The 23655-nt window shown below is 38.3% G+C and overlaps 1 protein-coding gene across 1 annotated transcript; it reads right to left on the bottom strand.

Annotated features, from left to right (window-relative positions):
- Window positions 1–505: 505 nt before the first annotated feature.
- On the bottom strand, window positions 506–2079 carry LOC117338860. Its single transcript, XM_033900224.1, has 2 exons — window positions 1477–2079; window positions 506–1234 (listed from the first exon to the last, which is right to left on the bottom strand). The coding sequence occupies exons 1-2, from the start codon at window positions 2077–2079 to the stop codon at window positions 506–508; spliced, it is 1332 nt and encodes a 443-aa protein (XP_033756115.1).
- Window positions 2080–23655: the final 21576 nt, after the last annotated feature.

The following is a 23655-nucleotide window of genomic DNA, read 5'->3' as shown; positions in this document are numbered from 1 at the left end:
AAACTTCCACCTTGCGGACGCGACCATCTTCACTAGAAATGGCTTTACTAATGACGGCCATTGGCCACTCGTTACGATGTAGCGTTTTGTCTCGGACGAGAACAATGTCTCCTTCAGTAACATTTTTGCTTTCGTTCTGCCACTTCCGTCTTGCCTGTAGCGATGAAAGAAATTCATTCTTCCACCTTTTCCAGAAGCAGTTCGCGAGTTGTTGATCCATCGGAGAGAATTCCTCAATACAGAAGGACTCCACTGCATGATTCGTCTTCAATGTCAACAAGGTTGATGGTGTCAGTGGCATAGGAGAGTCGGGGTCCGATGGAACACCTGTAAGGGGCCTCGCGTTTATAATGGAACAAACCTCTGCCATGAATGTAGAGAGGACTTCATGTGTAAGGTTTTTGTGCTGAACATCCAAAAGGAGTGAATCAAGAATTCTCCGCAAAATGTCAATCAGACGCTTCCAGACCCCACCCATGTGGGATGAGTGAGGCGGGTTGAACATTCAAGAGATGCCTTTCTGTGCTAAGAAAGCTTTAAGATTGGGTTCTTCGATATCAATAATGTTTGCGCCAATATCTTTTGCCGCTCCAACAAAGTTGGTTCCACAATCCGATCGAATGAGTTTGATCTCTCCTCTTAAAGAAATGAAACGACGAAGTGCGTTTATGAAGCTGGATGATGTCATTTCTTGAATCACAGCCCATCTCTTCGAATGTGCCTGACCACCACGCGTTTTCCTACTGAGGACAGTCCAAGGTCCGAAAATGTCTATTCCAATGAAACTGAATGGGGGAGCTGGATCCAACCGATCGCATGGGAGATCGGCCATCTTAGGAAAGTGTTGCTTTCCTCGTAATTTCAAACACCGGACACACTTACGAAGATACGAGTTTATCATGCGTCGACATCCAACGATCCAAAACCCAGCGTTTCGTATAGCTCCTTCAGTCAGAAGGCGTCTGACTTTGTCGTGATGGTGACGAATTAACAATGTTGCTACATGATGAAGTCTAGGGATCAAAACAGGATTTTTCTCCATTTTGCTGGGGTCAGCATTGTTGAAGCGTCCTCCAATCCTAACAATACCATCATTGTCAATGAAAGGATTCAAACTCAGGATACTACTGTCCTTCTGGAGCTCCTTGCCATTCAGTAAACAATCTATTTCCCTACTGAATGCCTCTCTCCGTATTTCTATTATAATGAGTCTCTCGGCGGAAGCTCTCAAATCCTGTGCAATCGGTTTTCACTCCCAGTGTAGATCTCATGCTGCATTTCTTAACTGATAGTCTCTGGGCAAAACTCTTCAGGAACATGATAGCATTACCAAGTTTTCCCAATGCGAAAATTTCTCCAAACGTTTGGTGCCAAGATCGTACTCATGGTGTTCATCTTCAGGACGAATTTCGGAGTCCTTTTCGGGGTATTGGAGCTGAAATGTTTCATCAGAGGTCAATTCACAGGTACGAATACATTCTGGACCTCGAATCCAATCACTACAATCCAGCAGATGAGATGAGACTGGTGTGTTCCTAAGTCTGCCGGGTTGTCATTGGTTGACACGTAACTCCACTGTTCAGGTAGAGTCGTCCTCAGAATCCTGTTGACACGATTCATAACATAAACATAGAAACGCCTGACGCGGTTATTGATGTACCCTAACACGACTTTACTATCGGTATAGAACTTCATCTGCTCGACAGGAAAGCACAAATGTTCCGACACAGTCTCTGAAAGCTCTACCGCAATGACTGCTGCGCATAATTCTAGCCTAGGTATTGTGTGACCGTGCTTTGGTGATACTTTGGATTTTCCAATAATGAATCCAACATGAGTGTCTCCATTTATGTCTGTTGCTTTCATGTATGCCACTGCGCAAATCGCCTTCTCTGAAGCATCCGAAAATATGTGCACTTCCTGTTCTGAAGTGCTGGACAGGGTAGTTGGGAGGTATGTCCGAGAAATTGACAAGTCCTCCAAATCCTTCAAAGATTGACACCATTTAACCCAACCTTCTTTGTATTGTATGTCCAATGGTTTATCCCAGTCTGTCTGTTCTGTTATCATATCCCTCATTAAGATCCTTCCATGAACCACTACTGGCGAGATGAAACCCAGAGGATCGTAAATGCTGTTGAGTGTGGATAAAACTCCTCTCCTGGTGTACTTCCTGTTAGCTACCTCATCCGGTATAATGAACTTAAAGTTATCAGAGTTCAAATCCCATGTCAACCCTAAGCTCCTTTGTAGGGGTAAGCCTTGTTGACATAGTTTTTTAGATCCCCAGCTAGACCTTCCTTTGGAAAGGCACTCATGACATCCATACTATTTGAGACTATCTTATGTAGGCGCAAATTTCCTCCAAAAGCCAATGCATTCTGTGTACGTTGCATCACATCTATAGCAGTTTCAACATTTGAAAACGAAGCCAGGCCGTCATCGACATAAAAGTCCTTATGTACAAACGCTGTCACATCCTCGCCGTAGATCTCCTGAACTGCTTCCGCACTTTTGTGAAGGCCATATGTAGCTATCGCAGGAGACGGACTATTTCCAAAGACATGTACACACATGCTATATTCTACAAGTTCTAGGTCGGGATTGATGTCTTTAAACCAGAAGAATCGCAGGAAGTTACGATGTTCTTCTTCTACCCTAAACTGGTAAAACATCTGTTGAATATCTGCTGTCACACCAATAGGTTCTCGTCTGAACGTCATGAGAACTCCTAATAAGTTGTTGGTGAGATCTGGCCCGGACATCAAAACACTATTCAATGAGAGACCGTTGTATTTTGCTGATGAATCAAATAAAACACGTATTTGGTCTCTTTTCTTTGGGTGGTACACCCCAAAGATAGGCAGATACTAACCTTCCTCATCTGAAGTCATAAGGGGAGCTAACTCTGCGTGGTTGTTGTCAAACATTCGTTTCATAAATGTTACGAAATGTTCCAATTTTGCAAGATCCCTCCTTAAGCTAGCTGACAAGTTGCGCGCCATGTTCCAATTGTTTGGCAATCTCGGCCTCATTGTGCGAAACGGAAGTGGAGCACTCCAATTACCGTTGTGTTCTTTCCTGAAATCTTTGTCCATAGTTTCCAGGAATTGTTTGTCGTCCACTGACAATCCCACCTTGTTGTCGTGCTTTGTTATCTTAAACACGTCATCACTGTTTTTGTTTTCCTTAAGTTCAAAGCGGTTTTCACAGGGTGAAAACATAGAATGTCTTCCATCTTTAAGGACATATGTTTTCTTGACATTGAAAACATCTGATCCAGATCTATGAACTTGGCCCAGGCAAGTCTCGCCAACGATAACCCAGCCAAGATGCAATCTATGTGCGTATGGTGATCCTCTGCAACCAGTCCTCTGTTCTAGAACATGGTGGGCTTCAGGTAGATCTCTCCCTAAAAGTAATAGTATTTGAGATTTGTCATCGAGCTCTGGGATTTTCGATGCAATTTCCTGAAGGTGTGAATTTTTTTCTGGCAACATTTGGTGTTGGTATTTCTTCTCTGACATCTGGAATTTCACTACACTCTGTTAGGCTGGGTAGCTCAATAGATGATGATTTGCCCTCAAGGTCTTGGATAATGAATCCTGCAGTTTCCGTCCTACGGCCTGATGTTTCAATCACTCCTGCTCAGGACAAGGAATAGCGTACCTCGCTATAATTCTCATCGTAAAACATCGAGAAGAATTCTGGTTTGGCAAGAGATCTGTTACTTTGATCATCGATCAAGGCATACATTTGGAAAGTTCTCTCTGGAGAGTCCTTCGGGTGAACTTTGACTAGTACTACTTTAGCACAGGATTTCCCAGATGAGTTGACCTCACCACAAACTCTGGAGAATGCCGTCTTAATATCCTCAACTCGTTGACCGTATGTACTGCTGGTCTCTGTATTTTCTTTTCTCTCCCCGCCATGAGCGTGTAAGGCTGTCGGATGACTGTTGCTGTCACAAACACTACATGTTACATTCACTCCACACATTTTGGCAATATGGTCGGATTTCTCACAGCATTTGAAACATAAACCCTTGTCTCTGATAAACCTTTTCCTCACATTCAATGGTTTTGATTTAAAGGTACGACAATAATTGAGTGAATGCCCCTCAATGTTGTGAAATGGACACGTAGGTTTATTCTTGCCCATCGCATGAACATCTTTAACGGTTTCAACTTCTGTTTTATAGGACTTAACCTTTGATGGTCTGGTACTATTGAAATTGCCCTTGTTTGTGCTGTCTCTGGTGACAGATGTGTCGTCATACATGGAAGCTTGGATTATTAAGCATAGAACTCATCTCGTTCACAAAGTCACAAAAAAACTGAGAATGGTGGATAGGCGACACCATATGCCTTCATGTATTTCGTCGCCTTTTGAGTCCATTTTCCTTGGAGGTAATAAGGAAGCTTTTGTGCGACTCCAATGCTTCCAGCTCGGCTTCTGCCTCTGCACACATCTTTCGATCCTGCAACAGTTGTAGATCAGCCTCGATTTCTTGGCATTTTCTTTCTGCCTGTGCTACTGATAGGGCTTCTTATTCCTTTAAAATAGCCTGCTGTTTGAGAAGCAAAGCCCTTTTCTCAGTAAACGCAATCCCTGGTCTAGCAGCTTCAGCCTTTGCTTTTGCTTTAATAAATGAGTTTGTACTTGAACCCTGTGACCTTGCTGATGACCTTGAACCTGGTGACCTTCTTGATGTTGACCTAGTCTCATCAATGTCCATTTGTGTCCTTTTTGTCTCAATTCCCTGCAGAAATTTACTCACAAGATCATCATTGAGTCAGTATCATGTCGTTGTAAACGTTTTTCGCCCTCCTTTGACCTTGAACCGTCAAGGAAGGAAACATACTCACGAGATACTAAGCGATAACTTGCGTATGCTAAGCATATTGAAGAGTGCGCTTTCTTTAAGAGTTCTGTGTTACCCTCACATTTTGATCCTAGTTCCAATTCATTTTGGACTGCGACCCATGCTGCGTGTAATTTATCTTGAAGTGTTTCTGAGAACAATTCTGCAGCCTTTTCAGTCATGGTAATGAGTCGTCGTTCACTAGTAGCCGACTGATGTTGAGCAAAGTCGGTTTCTTTTCCTGGATGGCTGGCCATGACATCTGTGTTCCATTTACTCGAGAGAATTCCGGACAGCAAAAAGGGAGGTAATTGGTAATTCCTTTACTGTACTTGCACGAGATCAGGGCGATAACAAAATACCCGAGACAACTGCTTTAAGTGCTTAGTAATTTATTCCATAGTAGTAGTAAAGGACTGTAACAAACAGAAATAAAGCTGTTTTAGAATAATAACTAGACTTACAAAGTATCTTGACTGATATTTCACAATACAACTCAACTTGAAATGTACTTGAACAAACTTGAAATGTACTTAAAAACAAACTTGAAATGTACTTGAAAAGTACCTAACTACGAGTAGATTGACTATCAATGTGACTTGATCATTAATAACAATGTGCCTTTGTACTCAACACACATTCTATACTATAAACTGATCAATTTCAAACCAAACCTAATTTATTTCAACTGAATATTATTCTAGACGAAAACATACAATTCTCATACATTGGTAAAGCTTATTAAGTACTTAATATCATATCACTTACATATGACTAGGTCAACTCGACCCAAATTCTACACAAATTGTGACTGGAAATATATGGGCGAAATGACTCCACCACATGGCATTGTTTATCGCGACAAATGCCAGGGTTTATTATGACTGATTTCCGACAGTAACATTACAGCATTCTCTATTGCAGCATATTACAACATGTTCATAATAATAATACCTATAAAACTTACATTATGGTCTCCCAAACTTCGGAAAACTTCCCCAAACGCTCGCCGCACAGCTTATCACATCATGGTTTAGTTTACTAGCACTCTTTCTGACCCTCTTCACTAAAGAGTTCTCGGTGGCGCGAAAATAGCAAAACCGCATTTACAGTCGAAGGGAAATAACTCTTATAATAGGTTAACTAAAAATGAGTTTTCTTAACAAATGTAACGGCACATAGTTCGTGAAATAAATTGAACTTTCCGTCTGTTTTAGCTAGAGGCACTCTCAATTACACGGTATATTGTTGACTTCAAATAGATCTAGCCTATATACCTTGAAAGACTTTCATCCCCCATGTTGTATTCTTTTTTGTGTTGTTTGACTGGCGTTCTTTGAACATGTTTTCGATCTCTTCGACTGATGATTTATGGAATCTGGCAGACGTTGGTATACACGGCGTTTCCGGCGGTGGTAGCTCATCAAATGAAGCATTTTGCAAGCTATTTTGCATCTCCTTAATATCAATTTCATTCAAAACATTCGAGGCTGAATTTTCTGCTTGTGCAAGATGCTCTATGTCCTCTAAATCCATACTTAGCAAGAGGTTTTCCTCGCTATCGCTCAAACCCGTTCCACTTTGGAATATTTCATCTGATGTATCATTATTAGTGTTTGGAGAAAATCCCCCTGGGAATTGCAGATGAAATTCCCCTCTGTCCACAGGAGATAAATACATTTCTTGTGATGAATCCATGACCGGCTGCCGGCTATTTGCAGTAGCAGACGACGTTTTTAAAAGTGATATATGGTAATTTCGTATTGGAATAGTGCCAATATTGTTTTTTTTTATTGTGGGATTCTTTTTTTATTTTTGTGATTTTATTTGCAATTTGTTTTTAATTTTTTACCATATATTTTGACTTGAAAGGAAAATTTAAACTTTTAAAATATGCTAGCTTTGTTTATTTGTTACTGGCGGCCATGTTTGTTTATATTGGAGACTTGTCACTGTCTTCATACACTGACCTCATCACTGTAAATTGTAGTATACAGTCTCATGAATACAATTTGGTTTACTAACGACATATAGGCAAATGCAACACAGAATGTAAATATACTCACTTAACATACTGTCTCTTCAATCGAAATACCTCCTCGGGACTTACATGTACATGTACCTCTGCCAAACATGCCAAAAATAAAATGGCACTTTCACAATTGATAAAATAATGATGTCTCCAGTATTCAAGTTTGGGTTCTGTTTGCTGGTTGAGACATGGTAGAGTCTCTATAATTGGAAGTACCTATTCCTCCTTATTGCTCAGCGTTTTTGGATAGGGCGACTTGTTTTGCAGTTGTCAGTATAATGTGACCCGGCGGAGTGTCTTGTTGGATGTATTATATGATATAATTGCAGTAAATAGCATATACATATTTATAAAATAGAAAATCAAATTGATGATAGGCATATTTCAGGACAATTTCGTAACCTCGATAACTGGTCCTGTCGACAACACATTTCACGCTACTGACATTTTTTGGTGTTTTCCTTCATGTGCAATTCTTGCTGCCCCCATTGCATGATCGTAGGAGGCGACTAAACTTGGGATCTTATCTTTTCTCTTCTTTCTGAGCAACTTTCTTCTTCCTAATGTCTCCCTTGACAATGCCTCACTTTTGGCCTTTAGTTGAGCGTTCGTCCCTGTGAGGAAGGCTTTGGGTTCTGTCCCCTGGCCGAGACATACCAGAGTCTTTCAAAATGGTAGTTGCTACTCCTGCTTAGCGCTCAGCATATTTGGAGTTTGACGATTTGGTTTGGTTTGGTTTATACTGTTTAACGTCCTATTAACAGCTAAGGTCATTTAAGGACGGCCTCCCGTGCGTGCGACATGCATGCGTGTGTTGAGTGCGTATGTGTGTTTTGGGAGGCTGCGGTATGTTCGTGTTAAGTCTCCTTGTGATATTTATAGTGCTACCTCACTGAAGCATACTGCCGAAGTCACCCAATAGCACACCCCACCCGGTCACATTATACTGACAACGGGCGAACCAGTCGTTCCACTCCAAATATACTGAGCGCTAAGCAGGAGTAGCAACTACCATTTTGAAGGACTCTTGTATGTCTCGGCCAGGGGACAGAACCCAAAGCCTTCCTCACAGGGGCGAACGCTCAACTAAACTGGTTCGCCCGTTGTCAGTATAATGTGAGCGGGTGGGATGTGCTGCTGGGTGTCTTCGGCAGTATGCTTCAGTGACATAGCACTATAAATCGGAAAAGTTCCGGCCTATCACAAGGAGACTTAACACGAACATACCGCAGCCTCCCAAAACACACATACGCACTCACCACATGCATGCATGTCGCACGCACGGGAGGCCGTCCTTAAATTACCTTAGCTGTTAATAGGACGTTAAACAAAATAAACCAAACCAAAATCCTGCATGTGCCATAGGCTGATTTTGTTTTCGTTTTTTGTTTTAATTGTGATTAAGGTCTTTCGCCGTGCTTTTGTCACGTAAAATATAACACTTTAAATTCGTTTTGAAAATAAAACCCGATATGCCTCTCTTCAGAGAAAATTGACAGCGGGTAATTAATTATTCAATTGGAAATAAATCTAGTATTGGTTGGGATGTGCATTTGTAATTTTTTAGCAAAAGTGTCATTTTATCAGAATGCAATGAATACTGAATACTACTTAGGGAGCGATCATTAGTAAGGTCTGACATGGCGGCAAATTGAGACCTTCAAATTCTGTAATATTTCTATTTTTAAATATATCTTAAACATGGAATTATACCTATACTAAAGCCTAAGATTTTGTTTGTTTGCAAAATGTTTTAAAGCTATCCTTTCTAACGAAATCAGGGTAATGAGACTGGTGGAGGCCGTCCTTAAATGACCTTAGCTGTTAATAGGACGTTTAACAAAATAAACAAAACCAAACCAAACTGTCTTTTCCCATTTGAAACATTTAAGGAAGAAACACTAACACGAGTTAACCTCAATATTTTTGTCGATTCCTGCAAGTATTGGGTGTTTACTTATGCGATCATGTTCAGGATTACAATCAGCGTTTTAGTCTATAACACAATAAATTCTAGTTTATTCTGATCCACTCCATCAGTCAAATATACTATTACTTTTTAAACGAATGACCTAATTATTTTGATACATATTCAAATTGTTTTTGTAATATGAAACAGGTCTTAGGACATTTTATTTTTGCGGGTGTTTTTGTCGAATTAATGTTTTTACGAAAATAATCATTCGAAAACGAAAGCAATATAAAGATACCTTCTATCGCTTAACAAAGAAAGCAGTCGAACGGAGGCAGACACTTTCTTGTAATGTAGCTTCGTGACCAATATGTTCATACACAGAAAACAAGCACACACATTCAACACCGACCGTTATCTTTGTATGATGTTTGTAGATTAAAGAAATGCTGTTATTTGTGTTTTTCTTTTTTAATTGACAATTAAGGAGGACAGCCTCTGCAATACTGAACAGGAAACGTATTGATAACGTAATGGAATACTATGGAATTAGTACATATGAATGTTAACACATTATCAAAATGTAACAATCTAATTAAATCAAGATGGTCATTTTCACTACGTTACTTGAATATCTAACAACATCCCATAAGGGGTAACGTCAGATGACCTTTTGGATTAGCCAATCAATTGAATACTTGGAATCTTGGAAGTGAATTTTATATGTCCGAATTAGCATAACTAGAGTGCATAGCTTGCATAATTTGTCAATTCGTTTAAAGTCATTTCGTCCGAGAAAGCATAAAGCTGCATGTTTATACATGCTGTGCCGAAATGGCTTGCTTCAGAAGCATGCTCTGACGAAATGTTTTGATTCGATGACATCGAAAAATTGACAATTCGCCATGAAAGTGAAATACAGATATCTCAAAGGTCATCAGAACGTAACCACTTATTGAATGGTGTTATATGTTCATGTAACGTACTGAGAATGACCATCTATATTTTAATTAGATTGAAAATGTAATGTCGTTGACAAAATATGGATACATAACTAGAGACAGAAGAGAAAATGTTTTGATGCAATCAATCACTAATGGAATATGTACACGCACCCCCTATTCGAGTCTATATATCAACACTTCTAACTTGTTAACATTTTCTTTCAACGATCTTGAATAAAATCATATCCGTCTTTTTAAAACATGCGCTAAATTGTTTAAGTTGCCTTGATGGTAATGTCTCATCAGCTAACACTAATTCCAACGTATTTATAAAATGTAGTCTTAACACAATCTATCAATATACATCGAATCGAATTGTCATATTTATCATTTATTAAAAGAACTATTTGTTTCTCAAACAAAATTTGTTAAATTTTGAGTACGTTATATATATTTTTTGAGTTTTAAATAAAGTTATATCAAAGCAACATATTTGTCTAAAAGCGGTTCAAAAATTAAATAAACTACAGCAAATATAAAAGAAAAAAATATAGTTAAAACTATGTTCGATGTAATAATTTACCTCAAGGATCATATCAAAGCTACATACTTATAAAATTTGGTTCCTCCAAAATGCCTAACTTATCCTAGACGCAGACGTGGGCGGTCACTATTCATCTTAATAGCAATCACGTTTTGTACAAGGTCAATTTCGAGTATTTCATAATACCGAAATTAATCAGAACATATTCAACAAATGCGTTTCTTTCTTTTGACATCTTTATGGATCATTTTGATATATATATTCATATATCCAAATTAATTCGTGTATGTATGCAATCATATAGTATATAAATCATGTGGATATTTGGTCACAATGTTTTCCAAAATGAACCAAACATGACGAGACTTGATGCTATCGTCCTGGTCTCGGTGGCTGTTGTTCATGTGACTTGCGGCAGCTTTGTACAAACGGTAAGCCCATTATATACTATATAATACTATGAATTAGGCGGATGCTCAATAAAAAGCCACAATCATGAATGGCAGCCATGGCAATGATAGACACTTTCACCGTAACCTCAACCGATTTTGTCCATTTTGCAAAAGCCGCTTGTCTTATTTACATTTGAGTGCTACCTGGTCGATATAAACTAACCAAATAAGAACAGTCCTTGGGTACTAAGACCTTTATAGTCAGAGAATAGTAGGACTTAAAGAACATCCTTAATTACCTCTTTAATACAAGGCTCAAAACTTTTTAATCGGCCCTCGTATTACAGGATAACACGTAAGATCATATATGTAATGTTCATCTACACTAAAATTAACTTTATATTTCATATTCACAATATTTACATCAAAATGTACCCTTTTTTATTTAAAACTTATTTCTGCTATGGATGAAGTTTCAACAGCTTTAATATCCAAAATCTACATTGTATTTAATATAAAAAATATCAAAGAATAGAAAAACCAATGACGAAAGATATGTTTAAATTGTGTCTTATCAAAGACACTATTTTCCTTAGCCGAAGCCAATAAATTCATATTACTGTTTACCAAATACGCAACGACGACTCGCCAAAACACTAGGCTTATATATCGTGTTGTACAGACTAATACTCCTTAAATGACCTTGTACTAACAAATTATGCATAGTATGATACCAATAAAAATCCATAATAAGGTAAAATTCGCCGATATAAACAAGGTAGCGAGAAGTCCTGTCTTGATCATTGCGTGGTCATTAGCTTTTAAACGCGTCTTAAATATTTTAAGCGAATCAAATTCTAACTAATTCTAGATTATTAATTAGAAATAATTTTCAAGCGCAATTATCAAAATGTAATACACCTCGTTGAGATGCATGTAACACTATAATACACAATAAAGTAAGAACGATTGTAGATGTAGTAATGTTTATTATATTTTATTTTGTATTAAATGTTGGGAACTCTAATAACTGGTAACAAACACAAACCGACAAAACAGGTTTTAACCCGGCTAAATGATACTGTTTTGTTTGATTTCATTTAAGCATTTACTTCTATATATATTGTTTGTGTTATGGAGATATACAATAAACTGTACCCGGTTAAGATGATAGTCATAGGTTAATAACAAAGTCATAGGTTAATAACAAAAATGAATTAACGTTATTCCTCATACTTAAAGCCACTATACACAAACGCCTTAGAAAAGCAATTAAATTGATTAACTCATTTATCTTAGAAAATATAGTGCTACACTTTAAGCTAGTAAAACGCTTGAAAGATGACATCATTTTTTTTGTAAATGATGACATCGATTGATTAAGCAATCGAAATTGCTCCTTTCAAACGAGATTAAATTATTACAAGCTAACTGATACAGAATCGATATCAATAGTATTTGGTATCTGGTAAAGATACGATTTTCGGAGTTTATAAGTTTATTTTAATACATGTGCACGAGACAAAATGCAAGAAGTAGACCAGGACTCCAACACGGGACCTCGGAATTCTAGGACACCCCGACCACATGAGCTGTTCAACTTCATCAAATTCCCATTAAAACACATAACTTAACAAGAGGATTAATGGGCCTGTATCGCTCATCTGCTACTTAAACATAGTGAAAGTTGATAAAGGCTATTTATGTAGATGTTGAACTAATTAACTGTTTATTTAAATTAAGGAATAGCAAGTTAATTGATTTAAACAATATTACAGCATTTCATCCCTACAGGCTTCTTGCTCAATATTGTTAATAGGACCTTAAACAAAATAAACCAAACCAAACCAATTATGACCTAAGCTGTCTTGTTTATTTAATTACTTTGAAAGTAGGTTGTCAGTTATTTGAACAAACTAAGTCGCCCTTATTCTTAGTAAATTATTAGCTAGCAATCTGAACCACTATGTAAATGATACAGTTTTGTTGTTTATTCATTTAACGCATATGACCTAAAAAGTAGGTCAAGGTCATTCATTCGAACAAACTTGGTAGGTAGCGGTCATCCGATAGTTCCAATATAAGAACCGTTGAAAGTTGATGCAAGACGGACAAACGAACGATCGCTACAAAACCTATATATAAATATAAAGAAATAAAAACACCTCATTTGCCTGAATATGTATCCGGGAAACAATAACACGAAACTGTTGATTCTAGTTTGTTTTTTTAATTTAAGAAAACCAAAACATTCATATTAACAAAACTTGCCTAAGCAGAACATTCATATTCACAAAACTTGCCTACTTGTATCCTGCGTATTCATATTTTAAAATATAATTATAGTTGTAAACAACTGATTTTGAATTCATCACATACATCTCCCTTCAAGAGTAGAGTTTCGGCGTGGTCATTTAGAAGCTTTGCAGTACTGTATCTTTCAACGCACATTTGCGCTGATCATGGTCCTGTAATCAAACTTGGCGTTTGAAAGCTGCCAGTCGGCTTAGATTGGAATTCAAATTGCGTATATTATGCGTCTTATACAATGTCCATGTGTGGGCAGATCATCTAATTTTGTCCATATTTATTCATGACAGCTGTTGTTTAGTCGCTACAGTTATTTACTAAAAACTCGGTTTAGTATATAATTATTCATTTCATTAAAAATTACCCGATACATAATCAATGTTACTATTTGTAAAAATAATGTCCGGGTGAATGGTTTCCGCCGCGACACTACTCACCAGGGGGCGCATGTTTACTAGGGGGTAACTACCGACGCCAGATTATAAGATGGCGGGCTGCTTTCAGCATTGGTCGGTACCACAACTGAAGACGGAGTTGAGAAAACGGAGTGCTGCAACCCATGGCCGAAAGACTGATTTAGTTGAAAGGTAACACAATGCAACTTTTCTACTCAATAAATACCTCCATTTATTGTTTTTCCGACTACATTTCGCTCATCCTTCGGCTGACAAATCAGACCGTCCGTCATCGGGAGAAAGTGAAAGTAGGAACTAGGTATCGTTATTCACATGGTCTTTGCTCCTATCAAATAATCTTATCATCCCACACGATCGAATCGGATACATTGTATTTATGAGTATCTCTGGCTGTCACAGGGAGCGAAGTGTGACGTCTATATATATATCGTGAGAATTACATCGTGAAGTACATTATCTAGCCGTAAGTTTGATTTTGCAGTGTTAAACTTAAAAAAACGGCTGTTAATGCTCCGTACACATAAGAAATGGTAAAATAATAGTCATATCATTTGTTTCATATTATTATTAATTTATTGAAATATTATCAAGATTCACTAACTATGTTATTGCTCTATTTTAGTTAAATACTGTAGCATTGGAGGCACACAGTAAACAGTAGAACAGATGACAGGTTAACTGCTATAACATTTGCATTGTATGGCAGGCAGCAGCTTTGGATCATGACTATCTACCACTTCCCTTCACAGAGTACTTAGTTGACAAAGCAACAAAGGTATGTATCAACTACTGTTTTGGTTTGAGAAAATGTATACATCCAACTTAGCATGCACATTGTATGCTTCAAGTTAGTGTCCAGTGACGCTATCAAAGCAGTCCTATATTCACTACAATTCAATTAATCAAATGTACTAATTAGCTTATAAGTATACATATAGTTTTGATAGCTGCTGACATCGGGGACAAATTTAATGCTACCAAATCTCTCAAAATCATTTATTATTTCAAAATGACCGAGATTTCCTACAGTAAAGAAAAATGTATAGACACATGCAGCATCTGGCATCCATCTCATGTACAACTTTCAATTTCTTGATATCGAAGAGGTACAGCGTCATACTATTTGGCCAGTAGCATGCTGGGATTATGTTTGTAAGTTTATCGTGATCTACTTTCAAGAGCAAAAATTTCTAACATTGTCATAATGTCATAACACCTTCTGACAAAGATCATGAGGTACAGGGGAATGATATCATTAAAGTCTGTTTTAATGATTATGGCCCACTTTGTAGTTCACAGAAATGAGAATTACATGTGAGCGATACAGGCCCATCAAACTTCTAGATTTTATATACATATATATAGTTAAAAACCTATATATATTTACTGGGTATATGTATTTGCTATTGCAGGTTACTGAAGAAGATGCTTTAGATCTGGAGACGAGGACTAAATGTCAAGCAAAATGCAAGAAATGGGTGGAAGAGAGAAAGTGGAGAGTGACCGCATCTAGATTTGGAGATATTACACATGCAACATGTAGAAGGAATATGGAAAAACTGTGCGAGAGTCTTCTTTCATCTAGAGTACTTCATACGAAAGCAACGGAACATGGTAACAAGGGCCCAATGGGCCCAATTCGCTCACCTGCAATGCAGTGATCTTTTCATAATGGATCCTGCAGTTATTTGAAACCATGCTACAGGACCAATATAATGTCTCTCCGCACTTTGGCTATTCACTAAAAGTCATTTAAAGATTTAAGCATACTTGATCGACGTGACCTTGAAGGTCAAGATCATTCATTTGAACAAACTAGGTTTACCGCAGCATGCTACAGACCCAATACCGCAGCATGCTACAGACCCAATATCAACTCCCTGGGACTCTTGGTTATTGAGAAGAAGTCGTTTAAAGATTTTAGCCTTTTTGACTCCTGTGACTTTGAATGAAGGTCAAGGTCATTCATTTGAACAAACTTGAGAGCACTTTACCCTAGCATGCTACACACCCAATATCAACTCCCTGGGAATCTTGGTTATTGAGAAGAAGTCGTTTAAATATTTTAGCCTTTTGGACTCCTGTGACCTTGAATGAAGGTCAAGGTCATTCATTTCAACAAACTTGAGAGCCCTTTAACCCAGCATGCTACAGGCCAAATATTAGGTCTCTTGGACTCTTGGTTATTGAGAAGTCGTTTAAAGATTTTAGCCTTTTGGACTCCTGTGACCTTGAATGAAGGTCAAGGTCATTGATGTCAACAAACTTGAGAGCCCTTTACCCCAGCATGCTACAGGCCAAATATTAGGTCTCTGGGACTCTTGGTTATTGAGAAGTCGTTTAAAGATTTTAGCCTTTTTGACTCCTGTGACCTTGATTGTAGGTCAAGGTCATTTATTTGAACAAACTTGGTAGACCTTTACCCCAGCATGCTACCGACCCAATATCAACTCCCTGGGCCTCTTGGTTATTGAAAAGAAGTCGTTTAAATATTTTAGCCTTTTTGACTCCGGTGACCTTGAATGAAGATCAAGGTCATTCATTTGAACAAAAAATTTGGGAGCCTTTCACCCCAGCATGCTACATGCCAAATATTAGGTCTCTGGGACTCTTTGTTATTGAGAAGAAGTCGTGTAAAGATTTTAGCCTTTTTGACTCCGGTGACCTTGAATGAAAGTCAAGGTCATTCATTTGAACAAACTTGGGAGCCCTTCACCCCAGCATGCTACAGACCCAATATCAACTCCCTGTGCCTCTTGGTTATTGAAAAGAAGTCGTTTAAATATTTTAGCCTTTTGGACTCCTGTGACCTTGAATGAAGGTCAAGGTCATTCATTTGAACAAACTTGAGAGTCCTTTACCCCAGCATGCTAAAGGCCAAATATTAGGTCTCTGGGAATCTTGGTTATTGAGAAGAAGTCGTTTAAAGATTTTAGGCCTTTTGACTCCTGTGACCTTGAATGTGGGTCAAGGTCATTTATTTGAACAAACTTGGGAGCCCTTCACCCCAGCATAAAACATGCCAAATATCAACTCCCTGGGACTCTTCGTTATTGAGAAAAAGTCGTTTAAAGATTTTAGCCTTTTTGACTCCGGTGACCTTGAATGAAGGTCAAGGTCATTTATTTGAACAAACTTGGGAGCCCTTCACCCCAGCATGCTACATGCCAAATATTAGGTCTCTGGGACTCTTGGTTATTGAGAAGAAGTCGTTTAAAGATTTTAGCCTTTTGGACTCCTGTGACTTTGAATGAAGGTCAAGGTCATTTATTTGAACAAACTTCGGAGCCCTTCGACCCAGCATGCTACATGCCAAATATCAACTCCCTGGGACTCTTGGTTATTGAGAAAAAGTCGTTTAAAGATTTTAGCCTTTTTGACTCCTGTGACCTTGATTGTAGGTCAAGGTCATTTATTTGAACAAACCTGGTAGACCTTTACCCCAGCATGCTACAGACCCAATATCAACTCCCTGGGCCTCTTGGTTATTGAAAAGAAGTCGTTTAAACATTTTAGCCTTTTGGACTCCTGTGACCTTGAATGAAGGTCAAGGTCATTCATTTGAACAAACTTCGGAGCCCTTCGACCCAGCATGCTACATGCCAAATATTAGGTCTCTGGACTCTTTGTTATTGAGAAGAAGTCGTTTAAAGATTTTAGCCTTTTTGACTCCGGTGACCTTGAATGAAGGTCAAGGTCATTCATTTGAACAAACTTGGGAGCCCTTCACCCCAGCATGCTACAGACCCAATATCAACTCCCTGGGCCTTTTGGTTCTTGAAAAGAAGTCGTTTAAATATTTTAGCCTTTTGGACTCCTGTGACCTTGCATGAAGGTCAAGGTCATTCATTTGAACAAACTTGAGAGCCCTTTACCCCAGCATGCTACAGGCCAAATATTAGGTCTCTGGGAATCTTGGTTATTGAGAAGTCGTTTAAAGATTTTAGGCCTTTGGACTCCTGTGACCTTGAATGTAAGTCAAGGTCATTTATTTGAACAAACTTGGGAGCCCTTCACCCCAGCATAAAACATGCCAAATATCAACTCCCTGGGACTCTTGGTTATTGAGAAGAAGTCGTTTAAAGATTTTAGCCTATTTGAATGCTGTGACCTTGAATGAAGGTCAAGGTCATTTATTTGAACAAACTTGGTAGCCCTTTACCCCAGCATGCTACAGACCCAATATCAACTCCCTGGGACTCTTGGTTATTGAGAAGTCGTTTAAAGATTTTAGCCTTTTGGACTCCTGTGACCTTGAATGAAGGTCAAGGTCATTCATTTCAACAAACTTGAGAGCCCTTTACCCCAGCATGCTACAGGCCAAATATTAGGTCTCTGGGACTCTTGGTTATTAAGAAGAAGTCGATTAAAGATTTTAGCCTTTTTGAATCCTGTGACCTTGAATGTAGGTCAACGTAATTTATTTGAACAAACTTGGTAGACCTTTACCCCAGCATGCTACAGACCCAATATCAACTCCCTGGGACTCTTGGTTATTGAGAAGAAGTCGTTTAAATATTTTAGCCTTTTTGACTCCGGTGACCTTGAATGAAGGTCAAGGTCATTCATTTGAACAAACTTGGGAGCCCTTCATCCCAGCATGATACATGCCAAATATTAGGTCTCTGGGACTCTTTGTTATTGAGAAGAAGTCGTTTAAATATTTTAGCCTTTTTGACTCCGGTGACCTTGAATGAATGTCAAGGTCATTCATTTGAACAAACTTGGGAGCCCTTCAACCCAGCATGCTACAGGCCAAATATTAGGTCTCTGGGACTCTTGGTTATTGAGAAGAAGTCGTTTAAAGAGTTTAGCCTTTTTGACTCCTGTGACCTTGAATGTAGGTCGAGGTCATTTATTTTAACAAACTTTGTGGCCCTTTACCCCAGCATGCTACAGACCTAATAGCAACTCCCTTGGACTCTTGGTTATTGAGAAGAAGTTGTTTAAAGATTTTAGGCCTTTTGACTCCTGTGACCTTGAATGAAAGTCAAGGTCATTCTTTTGAACAAACTTGAGAGCCCTTTACCCCAGCATGCCACATACCCAATATCAAGTCCCTGGGTCTTTTGGCTATTTAGAAGACGTCGTTTATTTTTGTTTTAGCATATTTGATCCCTGTGACCTTGAATGAAAGTCAAGGTCATTCATTTGAACAAACTTGGTAGCCCTTCTCTCCAGCATGCTACAGACCCAATATCAATTCCCTGGGGCTCTTGGTTATCGAGAAGAAGTCGTTTAAAGATTTTAGCCTTTTTGACCCCTGTGACCTTGAATGAAGGTCAACTTTATTCATTTGAACAAACTTGGTAGCCCTTCACCCCAGCTTGCTACAGGCCCAATATTAGGTATCTGGGCCTTTTGGTGGACCCACAATACCCATATCTTGGTGCTTCACCAGATGGAATTATAGATGAAAATGGCATCCTGGAAATTAAGTGTCCATATGCAGGTCGCACATCACCTATCTTGCCAGGGAAGATGTTTCCATTCCTTCAATATGATGACAACAAACATATTTGTTTAAACATGCATTCTAAGTATTATGACCAAATTCAAGGACAGATGCTGCTTTCTAAAAGGAAGTACTGCTATTTTGTTGTTTTTACTTTTGTAGACATGTTTGTACAGAAGATAGCATTTGATGCAGAGTACCGTTAATTCAGTCTATTACCCAAACTACACCTATTTTATGTGAAGCACTTCAGGTCTTACATTGCATCCCATATGTAATATGTAAAAGAAAACTGACAATTTCAGAAATGTGATAATTATATTAGACACATAGCTCAATATCAAGACTACATATATATTTCCTTGATTAAAGTATGTATCTGGATACTTAAAAAAAATGTACTAGATTACACTTTTAGAAATATTTTACCTCACTGTTTCATACTGTACATGTCAATGGATCAAGTCCCAAAATCTTTCTGAAATTCCAAAAACAATGAAGATTTTCTACAAAAACTAGGAGTACCAGGTATCTGTTAGGGCAAGCAAAAGCATGCATTTACAAATATAATTCCCAAAGCGACATTGCCAAACTATGAGATATATCTCATCATAATGAAGATTATATAATGTATCATGATTGTTGATAAGATCTCCTAGAGTCTAGAAATAATATAATATTTCTGTGTATGGGATACTGTCTAGGCTCATGTAAGTTTAATAAATATCTCCTCATTGTATTTAATGCCAACTGGCTTGCCCTAATCTATTGCCTATTTAAATCGGATTAGTGGTGGGCATAGGGATTTCTGAACATTGCCTTTTTCAATATTTTTTGGAAAATGGACAGTAGTTTATGTCAAGAAAGAAGAAATATGTATCAGCTATAGCTATGCATTTTTATCTACCAAGGGTGCTCTGAAATTTAGAAGTGAAAAACAAATATATATAATTCTTGATGCAAGTTTGAGTTTGCTAGCTGGCAGTGGTGTTCCTATAATTTTGTATCGTTTAGCAAGTCCAATAATTCTTTCAATGTGAATTCTTTTAGAAGCAATTCTTCTATCTCTTACCACTTCCTCTGGTTCTAACTGTGTTTTCCCCTTCAACATTGACGGGGTGTTAACATGAACATCATGAGTAGCAAACAAATCCTGTACCATGATTCCCCTATCTGCCATAATACTGTCACCCCTTTCAAACAAGTTTCTCTGTGGATCTAACAGTTCAGAGTTTTCTATTATCTGGCGATCACTTGCTGAACCCCCATATGATTGACTTACTGCCACGAGGTGTACAGCCAATCATAGTTTTAACAGTGTTTCTATGTTTGTAACTGGACCAAGACAAACTCTGGGCCTGTACATGGGAAGGTTTCTGGATAGTAACCTCTGTAGCATCAAGGATAACTCTAGTGCTTTTGAATTTTTTCCCAAAATCTATCGGCATGTGTTCTGTAACAGTATCCCTAGTAGGCCATATAGGTAGCTCTTTTAGTTGAAAGTACAAAAAGTTGATCCAAGTGATAACTACTTTGGAAACAGTTGTCTCACTAACACTGAACTTCTCAGAAAGCTCAAAATCATCAGAGCCTTGACGTAGTTTGATCATTGTCAAAAAGAACTGATCTTCTGCTGAGAGGGATGTACATTTGTAATTTAGATCTCTAGCAGCAGGACCAAGGCGATTAAAGACAAACATGAAATGATGATAGTTAGACACCTTTTGGATTGTTAGAGTAGTTCTGAATGCGACAATCACCAATTATGTTGCATTGAGCCCCTGTGCTAGCAAATGTTTCTGTGACAGTGTCGTCACCAGGAATTTCAATAATGTCATCAATATTTCCAGGTGGCAGTTCCACCTCCTGCTGTACATCACCCATTAAACTGTCCAAAATGGTGCCGTTACCAGGGGAATAGCTGTGCTCAACCCTCTTTTGTTGGCGATTTTCCCTTGGACTTGCTACAGATGTAGGCCTAAAAGGGAACACGTGCGTGCGACATTCATGCCTGTGGTAAGTGCGTATGTGTGCTTTGGGAGGCTGCGGTATGTTCGTGTTAAGTCTCTTTGTGATAGGCCGGAACTTTTGCCGATTTATAGTGCTATCTCACTAAAGTCGAAGACACCCAGCAGCGCACCCCACCCGGTCACATTATACTGACAACGGGCGAACCAGTCGTCCCACTGGAGTAGCAACTACCATTTTTAAAGACTCTGGTATGTCTCGGGCTAGGGAACAGAACCCAAAGCCTTCCTCGCAGCGGCGAACGGCGAAGGGAGACATAGGAAGAAGAAAGTTGTTAAGAAAGAAGAGAAAAGATAATATCCCAAGTTTAGTCGCCTCTTACGATCATGCTTTGGTTTGGTTTGGTTTATTTTGTTTAACGTCCTATTAACAGCTAAGGTCATTTAAGGACGGCCTCCCGTGCGTGCGACATGTATGCGTGTGTTGAGTGCGTATGTGTGTTTTGGGAGGCTGCGGTATGTTCGTGTTAAGTCTCCTTGTGATAGGCCGGAACTTTTGCCGATTTATAGTGCAACCTCACTGAAGCATACTGCCGAAGACACCCAGCAGCACACCCCACCCGGTCACATTATACTGACAACGGGCGAACCAGTCTTCCCACTCCAAATATGCTGAGAGCTAAGCAGGAGTAGCAACTTACATTTTTTAAAGACTCTGGTATGTCTCGACTAGGGGACAGAACCCAAAGCCTTCCTCACAGGGGCGAACGCTCAACTAAAGGCCAAAAGTGAGGCATTGTCAAGGGAGACATTTGGAAGAAGAAAGTTGTTCAGAAAGAGAAAAGATAAGATACCAAATTTAGTCGCCTCTTACGATCATGCAATGGGGGCAGCAGCACGCACGGGAGGTCGTCCTTAAATGACCTTAGCTGTTAATAGGACGTTAAACAAAATAAACCAAACCAAACCAAATCGTTAGCTTTGATTTGTTAACCCTGAAATACGTATATTTCCTTCGAGAACACCGGAGACCTTTGTTAGCGATCGATTTCGTCATCGACCTTTGACTCGGTGAACTTGGTCTTTGGTCAGTTTATTTCTTGTTTAATTTCGACGAACTTTCATGTCATAATAGAACGTTCTTCAGATGAACAAAATGAAATAAAATACCTTGGCCCATTTGGACCCCGATACAATAACCTCTGTTCAGTTGACTTACATTTCAACCAGTAATTGATTTCGCTTACCAGCCAGGGTAATTTACAGAGATTTCCTTTCCAATTCACCTCTCGGGCCATCGATTTGAATTTTTGGTTAAAACATATTAGTGAAACATATGCCGATGACCTTAGTCCAAGTAACCTTGCCCCTGGTTCATATTGTTCAATTCCTACTAATTTTACCCAATTTTGGCATAAGAAACGATCATCAGTTACTTTAAGCTTTGACCACGTGTCCTTGAAATTTGTTTGTTTGACTTATTATTTGATTCCATTCAAGTTTGATTTATGATATAAAATGTTCATCAATGAAATGACAAAGCTTTGACCTTGACCTCTAATCTTTCGATCCAGTGACCTTGACCTTTGGTAAGTTGACCTCTTTATTATATGACCAATGCTTCGTTATATTATATTTATTTTGATCAGGTGAATACATGTTTAGTTCTAATCAACTTTACTGCTCATGTTATAAGAAAATATCCATCAGTGAAAAGATACAGACTTTGTCATTGGCAATTCCCTTTGGACCTTGATTTTTCACCTCAATTTGCACTTTTGTGAACATCATGACACATGTAAACTAGTCAATAAATACTGAAGTTATCTGCTGAGAACAATTTGTCGACAGATAATGTGATTAGTAGAATCAAGACGTAAACTTCATTCCTTCTCGGCAATGAACTAAATGATCTTGGGCTAATGAAATTTACATATTTTTTTAAATAACCGCAGACTCTTTTACGCATAGAAAGGGAAGGAACATATTATTGAAGTTTCCGTCAATTTCACCTATATTATAATTACCCCTGCCCATGGGGAAATGCGAGACCCTCCAGTGATATGCATGAAACCTATCATTTTGTTAGAGAAGTCGTTATATAACATTCATTTACAAAGACTTTGTAATCGATTCAAACATTCATCTCGTTAACAAAGAATTTTGCCCCACCAATTGGCATCTAGTGATCGGGCAAGGCCAACGCGCATACTTTATATCACACAACAACACAACTGTATACTTTGTATTTGACCAATGCAAACCTAGTCAAAACTGCATTATGGTTCAAATAAAGAAAATCAACATATGAAAGGTACATAGTTCACACGAAAACATTATTCAAAATGTTCAGGATATACAGTTATGCACATGAATTTTAACAGCATTATTGATATTAATATTCAGACACATGAATACTATCAGCAAACTTATCTGTATATATTACAATGTCGATGCTGCTTCCGTCGTCGGATATACTGCCTAAAATGTTTACTTTTTGCCAACACAATACATTGTACTTGTGGTGTCGAAAAAGAATAAAAGGGCTGTAGCTCTTATATTAGTATGGGACAATATTATTTTCAATTCAGTCATGGGTTTTAACACTGAAAACCATTTGGATTGAAAACAAAGATGAATGTTGACAAATTGGACAAATTTTCGCAAACAATGTTTAAACGTTGCATAAATTATCAAAATAAACACAAAAGGATATGTCTATTTACAAAAGGGATACCGGCCCTAGTGAAACTACATATGCTCTCCACTAAATTTCTGTTCAGGAATATTACAGATATATATTAATGCTCGTGAATTGT

Source organism: Pecten maximus, chromosome 12 (genome assembly GCF_902652985.1).
Source record: "Pecten maximus chromosome 12, xPecMax1.1, whole genome shotgun sequence".
NCBI classification, from domain to species: Eukaryota; Metazoa; Mollusca; class Bivalvia; order Pectinida; family Pectinidae; genus Pecten; species Pecten maximus.
This window is presented reverse-complemented; position numbering and strand designations above follow the sequence as displayed.

Coding starts and splice junctions, on each gene's coding strand:
- LOC117338860 (XM_033900224.1), bottom strand. CDS start 2,079: ATGAGGGATATGATAACAGAACAGACAGACTGGGATAAACCATTGGAC. Junction 1,235..1,476: donor TTGGATTCGAGGTCCAGAAT/GTATTCGTACCT, acceptor CCGATTGCACAG/GATTTGAGAGCTTCCGCCGA.